This window comes from Buceros rhinoceros, unplaced genomic scaffold (genome assembly GCF_000710305.1).
Source record: "Buceros rhinoceros silvestris isolate BGI_N320 unplaced genomic scaffold, ASM71030v1 scaffold279, whole genome shotgun sequence".
NCBI classification, from domain to species: Eukaryota; Metazoa; Chordata; class Aves; order Bucerotiformes; family Bucerotidae; genus Buceros; species Buceros rhinoceros.
Genome location: NW_010431849.1, coordinates 41,772 through 50,846, shown reverse-complemented (window position 1 = coordinate 50,846; position 9,075 = coordinate 41,772). Strand labels below are relative to the sequence as shown.

The 9,075-nt window shown below is 38.2% G+C and overlaps 1 protein-coding gene across 1 annotated transcript in view; it reads left to right on the top strand.

Moving 5' to 3' along the window:
- ERP44 (endoplasmic reticulum protein 44) overlaps positions 1-9,075 on the top strand; it is a 35,309-nt gene that overhangs the window by 19,208 nt on the left and 7,026 nt on the right. Inside the window, exons 6-8 of the mRNA XM_010143536.1 lie at positions 413-528; positions 4,861-4,918; positions 6,231-6,347. Coding sequence (XP_010141838.1) covers positions 413-528; positions 4,861-4,918; positions 6,231-6,347 — 291 coding nt within the window. The remainder of the gene's footprint in view (positions 1-412; positions 529-4,860; positions 4,919-6,230; positions 6,348-9,075) is intronic.

Here is a 9,075-nt window from a genome sequence, read left to right as displayed (position 1 = left end):
GCAAAATTTGGAAATGCCTTTTTTTTTTTTTAAACTGAGTGGAAAACTGGATAACTTGCAGTATTACAGATTGTTCCAATATAATCACTTTCAACTGCATTCATTTTGTTAGAATAACTAAACTATAGTAACTACACTACCACAGTGTAGTAACTGTACTATCAAATTACTTATTTTGGTTTTAATCATTTGAAAATAATTATTTTGTTATATTTGACAAGACACTTCTAATATTCCTCACTGGAACGGTATTCACAGGGATGCTTCCAAATATTGAAAAGGCAGAAAAGAAATAATTTCTATGCAGTTATTGACCATTGAATGAATGGCACTGCTGGTTTTAGTATCCTTAGGGAGTCGTGATCCTTTTTGATAATTTGAGGGAATTATAATTTAACCTTTGTTTTTACAGCGCAGCAGAAGAAATATTGTTGGATACTTCGAGCAAAAGGACTCTGACAATTACAGAACCTTTGAAAGAGTAGCGAATATTTTGCATGATGATTGTGTATTCCTGTCTGCCTTTGGGTAAGTGTTAAAATTTCTTGATTGCATGGATTCATTATTGAAATCGTGTTAGTGGGTTGTATACAATTTAATTAGGTGGACTTCTTTAATACTTTCAGCATGGCATAACTGAAGACACTAGACCTTAACCGATAACGGTAAATACACTAGAGAGAGGAGGAGAAAACTCCTCCTAGCCTCAATGTTTGCTGTAAAATCCAGCTTTCTTGTTCTGCCTCCTTTTTTCTTTTTTTACTCTTTGTCAGTGTAGTTTTGATGTAACTGGGGAGGTTTCGGGGGTGGGGGGGTGGCAGACAGTTTTGTTCCAAAAACCTGCTTCTTTGGGGGAAGAGGGGAACAAGTAGGGAAGAGTGTGAAGACTTTTTGGCAAAAATGTTACCATCTTTGCAGACTTTTTTGCAACATCTTAAATTTTTTTATTTAAGACATGATTTTTGTAGGAATTTTTTTCTTCTTTTTGTGGGAGTTTAATTTTTTTTCTTCCTTTTCTCGTGTAAAGAATAATTCAATAATTGCTTCTCATTTCCTCTTCATGTTGGGGGAAGAGAGTTCTGGAATGCCTGATTTCTGTGCCTGGGTCTGTTTCTTGCAAGTTCTATGTCACTGCATACAGTGACAGTTGAGGACGGCATTGCACTGATGATACGCGTAGTGTCAATCTAGCAGAACAACCTACAGAAATTCCAATATCTCCTTGTTATACAGATTTACAGTCATATTTTAAAATATTAAAAGATCCTCACTAGAAGAAGAATAAATTGAGTGATTTCCTTTTTAGGTTAGCATGATGAAATGCAATTAGATTTTTTTCCTGCAGCGTTTACTGTGCCAGCACCACCCAATTTAAAGTGATTGGGCATTAATGTGAATGCAGTGGTTTGCAGTCTACTCACAGCTGCAAGATCAGGAATTTGCCTGGGTTATACTGGCTTTTATACCGTACAGAGTTGCTCTAAGAGGTTTTTGAATTGGATGTAATGAAGAATAGTGGAGAGACTGAGGGGATGTATCAAGGGAGGAAATGTTTCGTCTGTTCGAACAAAATTTGCTGTCAGTCACTGATGTCTCTTCCAATATGTTTCAAAAAAAAGATTGGGGGTGGAGGAAAGTATTTGTAATGTGCAGGAATACACGTGGCTTTCCTTTCCTTCAGTTCCCCAGTGGGTATCCTGTGACTGTGTAAGCAGCCTTGGCCATGGAAGAATAATCAAGTCTTGTAGATATGGTCTGTAGGTCTATCAGTCTTATCCCCAAAGAGCAGCCATTATCTCAAATGTTTTTTCATGAGCACATCCATGCTTGTTCTCAGGGCAGCCAGTCTGAGTTAATGTTAGGATTTTAAATTATTTTTTGCTCCCTCATGTGACTTTTCTTTTCAGCAATGCCTTTTAAAAATCATTAGCAAGATAACAGCACTTTAAGATTCTCTCTGCTGTTGCTTGTCTGTTCGTCTTTGGTTTGCTATTCGTCAACTTATAATGAGAACACGCAGTGTTAGCATTTGGTTCTTGGGCGGCGTTCTTGAAGTAGTTTCTATGGGGTTTTTTATTTTTCTTTTTCCATTGATGTAAGCAATAAGCAAACATAATGGAACAGAACAGAGTCTGATTACTTGTAACTTGCTCATGCAGCTACAGATCATACAGCAGGCTTGTCGTTATTCTCTTCTCCAGACTCCTGTTCTCTTCTGGCCTGGAGCTATTAGCATTCTAAAGCTCAGCCTTCCAGACAGCAACCTTGGAAACTAAATGCTTTCATCTCTGAGTGGCTGTGGCTCTCTGGCTTCCTAAAAAACTATAGGCGAAAAGACTTTGGCTATATAACAGTGTTTTCAATTCAGATTATATATAGTAAAATGTTTCATGGGGAGCTGATGCTGATCAGCTCCACTCTTTTGACTGAGCATCTTAACAGCCCTCAGGGGGCATTTTTGGTTTTGCTATAGATATAGTTCAACAGGTGTATGGTTTGGGATGTATATGGTAACACGAGCTGTCTTGTTCAAACTTTTAGTAAGCTAACTCAAAACAATCAATCTGACAGGAAAAAATTTAATTACCTCACTAACTTCTGTCAGGGCAGAACTGTTCTCTGCTATGCCAGAATTACTTTTGCTTTAGGTAGTTGTAGTAGCTTATTTTTAAACTGTATTAATGGTGCTTAGTTGCAGATCATCTTGATGCTTAAGAATATTCTTAAATCAACTGATCCTTACAGTTCTGTTGAGATCTGAGGCGACTGCAGAGCAAGATCAATGAGAGGACACTTGTAAGCAGAAGGAAATAGGAGGGATACTGATGAAGGGATATTAGAACGAGAGAGAGAGAACTCTGAAATGTTTGTAGACGTGGAAGAGAATGGCTTTGTGCCATTGAGCCATAGCACAGGAAGCCAAATGCAGAAAAACCAAAACAGCCAGCCAAAAGAACGTTTTCTCTTAAAAGGCTATGATGAACTGTAGGTAATGCATGGGAGAGAGTGATGAATTTAGGAACTGCTCTATATTAAGTAAGCATTGCTTTATATTAAGCAAATATGGGGCAGAGGGGAGTTGTTGGGTTGTCCTAAGAGGTTCACCTTCTACATTTCTGCTTCGAGAAGAGAGAAAATGCAAACTGAACGTGTTTCCATTCTGGTAGTTATTTTAAAAAGATTTATCTTCAGGCATTTGGGATTTTCACATCATGTCCCCACTTTGAGTTATCTGAAACAAATCAGTCACAACTGCAGCTAACTGAAGTGAAATAACACAGAAGAGGACCTTTTGGGTTCCTCCGCAGGCTTACCCTGGAGCTCATATTTCATTTTAAATTATCATCATCTTACCAAGCAGTGATTGGGCAGGTGGCTTCCATGTCTTCACTTTCTTATTCGGTGAAGGATTGTCTGGGATGCGAGTGCTTTACCTCTTGATGATGGTCACAAAGATACCTAATTTCACATTATGGGAGCAGCCATGTCTGTCTAAATGCATTTTAGAATACAAGTCTCTAAACTGGTGCAAATATTGATAGATGTAATATACTGTGCAAAATCTCTTTTGTATGTGATAAGGTTAATTGGATCAGATGAAATAAAGAAAACATAAGTACTTTAAGTTAAGCCTTATGATGTTTTCGGTTTTTTTTTCTTTGCCCTCTAAATTATTCAGACCCCTAGAAGATTTACCTAATCTTGCAGTGAGATAAATTGAAATATTGTTACTTCTCTTTTTTGCCTCCCCCTTACATCTCTTAATCGGTCTTCACCAACGCTTACATTGAGTCCACAGAAGATGGGTTATAATGGGAGAAGCTGGAACGCTTAGCTAATGTTTCCCAGAGGCTGACATGCTTTCTATTTAGCCTGTGCTAGAAGGAAAAGGAATAGATAGTTCATTTTCCACTTTTGTGTTATGTGCAGCCAGTCAGCTCTGTCTTGCTAGCATGAGTTACATTGCAACAGCAAGGTGTGAGAGAAGGGAGGAGGCCTCTTTTGATGTCTGAATGTGGTAAAAGGGTTTATTTTTGTTGAGAGCTTTCTTAATCTTTTTTCTGTCTCCAGTGTTGGATGCATAGCTGTTCCCACTGTCTGAATAAGAGGTGATAATGTGGGGGTAAAGGCTAGAAGCTTTCAGGGCACTCTCTTGTGACTGGGATTAAGGAACCACAAATATTCCAGAGGTGGGGGCGGAACTCACTAAGGTGACATAGTAAGCTGAATTCCAAGGAGGAACTGCATGGTTTCTCCAGCTACACACATACCATATCATCGGCGATCAGAGACTGCACCCTGGGTCTTGTGCACTCTAGGAGGTTTTTTAGGGTAAAATGGACATGCGGGCTTATTTACTCTCCACTTTCTCATTGCCTGTGCAGGTAGAGCACCTCACAGCCTTTCTTTATCAAGGTAGATAACCTGTAAATTTCTAGTGTAAACAATGAACAGGATGAGTAAATGCAAACAGGAATCCATTCTCTCCTTCCTTAAGAATAGCTATTTCTGTTTTCTTTAAATTTACGTGATTATATGAATTCATTAACGTTTTCTCTGATGGTCTTTTATCCAAAATTGTACCAGCATTCATCACTTGCACTTCAATGCCTTCAGTCCACACTTCTAATCCTTAGGGATGCATCTTGCTGACTCCCTTAATACCCTCTCCTCTAGCCAGGACAAGGTCTGTACAGTCACTGTACAGTTAGTTTACTGTGAAGATCAAAGATTTTTATTCTCAAATTTTGAAGGAAAAAAAAAGTTAAAGAAGGGATAGCAAATTAAAATATGATTTTTGGTATCTCAGTTACTTTGTTTGTCTTTACCAAGACATGCTTACTGGTTGGTTTGTTATAGGGCTATTTCAAAAGCAGAGAGATTTAGCGGAGACAATGTAATCTACAAGCCACCAGGGGTAAGTGTAACTGTGTTTTATTCTGCTTATTGTCATTATATGTGAATATGAACTAATAGAGACTATATTCAGATCATTTGGTATGTGACTGCATCTCAAATGTTAATTTTATTTCATTACTAAATAATGTGAGAAATAGGGTCATAGGAACTAGCGTTTCTGAGTCAGAGGAAAAGATCCTGGTCTCGTTTGTTGCCAGCTAAGTGCACAAAACCAAAATCTGTCATTTTAAATGTCAACGTCCAGAAATGTTGGTGGTTTTTTTCTTAGAAACATAGTCAACTTATCATGGGTATAGATACTTCATGTTTGCTAGGAGTCTTAAAAATCTGTGAAGTTCAACAGCTCATGCACTGCATGTCTTTCAAAGCAAGTGACAACTATTAATTGTTTTTCTGACTGCCACTTGCCTGTCCTGTGTGTCTTAGCCCACGAGGGCTAAGAGCTGTTCTCTTCACTTAAAAAATAGAGAATTAGTAAAATTAACTGTATGTTTACAAACTGTCACAAACATAGTACAGTATGGAAGAAAATCTGCAAGAATTGCTTTTCAGAAACATAAATGTCTGAAAATGTGCTCTTTTCTCAAATTTAATGTATGAAAAGAGGTGCTCACAAAAGAGGAATAACTAAAGAATGACCCAAGGGGGAGAGGGAGTTTCAAACCTTTTTTCTGCAAAACCAGAATTTATTAGGTTACCTAATTGCTGAGTTAAGGTGTGTTTAATCATGGCCACAGCTTGTGAAGTCATGCTTCATTTCACGTTAACCAAAACTGATGGCAGCACTGTATTCCCAGTTAAAACTGCTTGCAAATAAAGGAAAAATATTATCTATTCATCTCTCTTTGGCAAAGCGAATGTAAAATACTGGTTTTGAGTTCTGTAGGACATTGGGAGGGATTTCTGATGAGTCTTTGTAAGTACTGGTATGAAGAAGCTTAATATCTGGCTTTTTTTTATACCTAAATGGGTTTTTAGGCATGGAGATACTATTTCTCAACATGATGGAAGTCTAAATAGTCTTTATTTGAAGCATCCTGACTTAGGAAACGAAGTATCATTTCAGTTCTTCTTAAGTTGACTTAAAGTGGAGTTGACTGCATAAATGATCATACATAATATGTTTTTCCCTGTTCTAATTCCGTAACGTACTTAATGGAAGTGTTGCATGCTCAGTGGTTGAATATCAGTATACACTTGGCTTTCAATATTCAAGATACTGTTACTTTTACACCGTGTAGGTAATCTTCTTTGTAGGTAGCAATGTAATTTTCACTGTTCCTCAACTAGTGTGTTTTTCTTTTCAATAGGAAAATGCTCCAGATATGGTGTATTTAGGCTCACTAACCAATTTTGATTTGATTTATGCATGGACACAAGATAAATGTGTACCACTAGTTCGAGAAATTACATTTGAAAATGGGGAGGTAAGAATTTTTTCTATCATTCTACTTAGGAGGTTTCTTCCTCAAAACCAAAATGTCTCTTTCAGTGTCTCTAATTCACACCAAAGACCTTTCTACATGCTTTGCTCTTAGCAGAAAATAGCGGTCAGGTAATGTCTTTCCATTCTTTTGGAGCTTTTTGGTTAGACATGAAATTCGCTGGAGGCAGATTTGTAGTAGTTTCATACACTACCAAAGAAAGGGATTGTAATCATGCACACAGGTCACATAAGAAGTGTCTGGGGATTTGCGCAGTGTGGACGCTTGGACACTGTGAATGCACGTGTGTAAGGACCTCTGTGTCTCTAAGTACGTGTGGCTGTGTAACACCTCAGGTAGGTTGTACTATTCGTCTAAAGTACGTACGTATTATGAAGTGACTAAATGGTGATTCATTTAAGATCCAGGCATAAATGTTCTTTAAGTGCTTTTAGTGCCTACTTGACTTTTTTTTTTTTTTGAAAAAATGCTTCTAGTCAGGGTAGAAAATATCCATGTCAGCATGTCCGTGACAGGTTGAAAGAGTAAAATTGTTGTGAACTATCCTTTAGTTATAATCAGTTTTTAAAATGTAGGGTCAGTTAGTGGTAGGAAATGTTACTGTATTAACCAATTCCAAAGCACTAGCTAATAAATAAGCAATCTTAATCTTTTTAGCTTCACATTTTCTTTTCCTTGGGTTTCTGTTTCTTCTTGTAATTCGTAAGGAATTTGGGGGTTTGCTTTTAAACATTTTCTTCTCATTATCCTTATTTTCTTTCAACATGTTTTCAGCTTTTCTTTGTAACTTAATCCTCTTTCTTCTATTTCCATCTCCACATTATGAATTTCTTTTTGTAATAACCAACAGGAAAAAATCTTTAGAAAATTAGCAAATTGCTAGTATCTCAGAGTATTTGTTTTATAGCCACAGCATCTGCTGGAACCTCAGCTGAGGTTTGTAACAAACTGCAGTATGTTGTCCACACTGGATTAGAAACCAAAGAATTAGTCATGTGATTCGTTCTCAGTTTGCGTACTTTATTTTTTTGTTCTGAGTTTGCAGTGTAGGTAACAACTGCAGTGCTGGGCGCGTGGAAGAGGTTACGTGACAGAGGGAGGGACAGGGTGGGAGGCACAGAACGGTTTAAGTACAGTCTTCTAGTCAACGCCACCAACTTTTATTGGAAACTTCTTAGTTAAACAAATCTTAATTCTTCATTTGCAACTCAGTATGGAAAAGATGCCACGTGGTAAAATCTTTAGAAGTGTGGTAGATTTCCAGTGTCGTTCTCCCCCAGTGAAACTGGATTCTGAGCCTTAGAAGCCAAGGTTCATCACTATCAGTTTGTACCACGTCGTGTCATGGTTTTTCTGGCTGTTCTCTCAACCCTTGAGTCCTCTTTACTTAGGCAGACATTTACAGGTCCAACGTAACATTTTGCCCAGCAACATTCGTTTAACAATTTCAGTGCTATCAGTACCCAAGCAAATTTAAATATGCCAAGATTGAGATACTTCTGCCTGCTGCGACTGTATTTAAATGGGCTCTTAATGCATACTGCACTTTATTACAGGGTAAAAGATGCTTAAGCTGTGTTTATGGTACTAGAATACCATATAAATTATAAATAAGTCAAAGACAAAAATTTCTACTGCAGACTTTAAGTCAATTTTAAAAATCAAAATTGGCCTCTCTAAACTGCCCTTAAGTTTCCCCTCATTTTCTTTCTGAGTACTTTTATTATCTGATGTCATGGGCAGGCTAGCCAGGAGGATACCTGATCTGAACACAGTTGATCATTGTGACTTTAGACACCACGTAGTTACTGAACCCTGAAGCAAGGTGTTCTGCTTGTGAAGACTGTCCAGCTGAGAGACAGTCCCTGTACGTGACAAGAAAAGACTCTTGGGATCAGTGCTATCATTCAGAAGAAATCACCGTTAACCTGTAATCAGTCCGTTTTAGTTTTATGTTGTATGAACACAATGAACCGTGTGGTCTAACGATGGTGCTGAACTGTGAGCTTTCAAAAGGGTAAGAAGTTTCTCAAAGGCGTACAGAAGTGATGTAGGAAGCTCAGATCTAATGAAAAATCTTTTGATGTTCCCAGTGCCAAATGAGACAGAAGCTTTTGAGGGAGGAGTCCAAAGCAAATCAAATAGCAAATGAAATTCCACTTGCTGCGTCCTGATCGGTAAGGGATGCCATGAAAGCTGGAGTAGAAAAGCAAACAAAGGCAGATACTTGATAGAAACCAGTTAGGGACAAAATTAGCAAGGCTTTCAAGCTAGCTGTCCTAACTGCCTGTTTGGAGACTAACTGATCTTGCAAATATAACTTACTGAGGCTGTCCTTTTAGCTGCTTGCAAGCAAGAGGGGAGCTTAGAGCTGAAATACCAAGCTCCGTTTGGGAGTTCTTCCTCTAGAAATGTACCTGCTGAAACAAGTGAGGAAACAGAGCCATGATCGTGGTGGTAAAAAACAGACCTTTTCCAGTCCTTCAGTAGGAGAGGAGGGGAGACCCAGCCCAGCTCATGTGTGTAAAAATAGAACAATCAAGTATGGTTAGTGGTTGGTTTAGGGATGGATTGGAAAGCTTAGATTTTGTCAAGAACACTGAAGTTACAAGGATCTTTGCAGTCTGCTGTTAAAAGGCCAAGCTTACTTGACAGACTTGGCTGAAGGAGAATGGCAGGCACTTCATGTACCTGCGGAAATGGCTGCCTG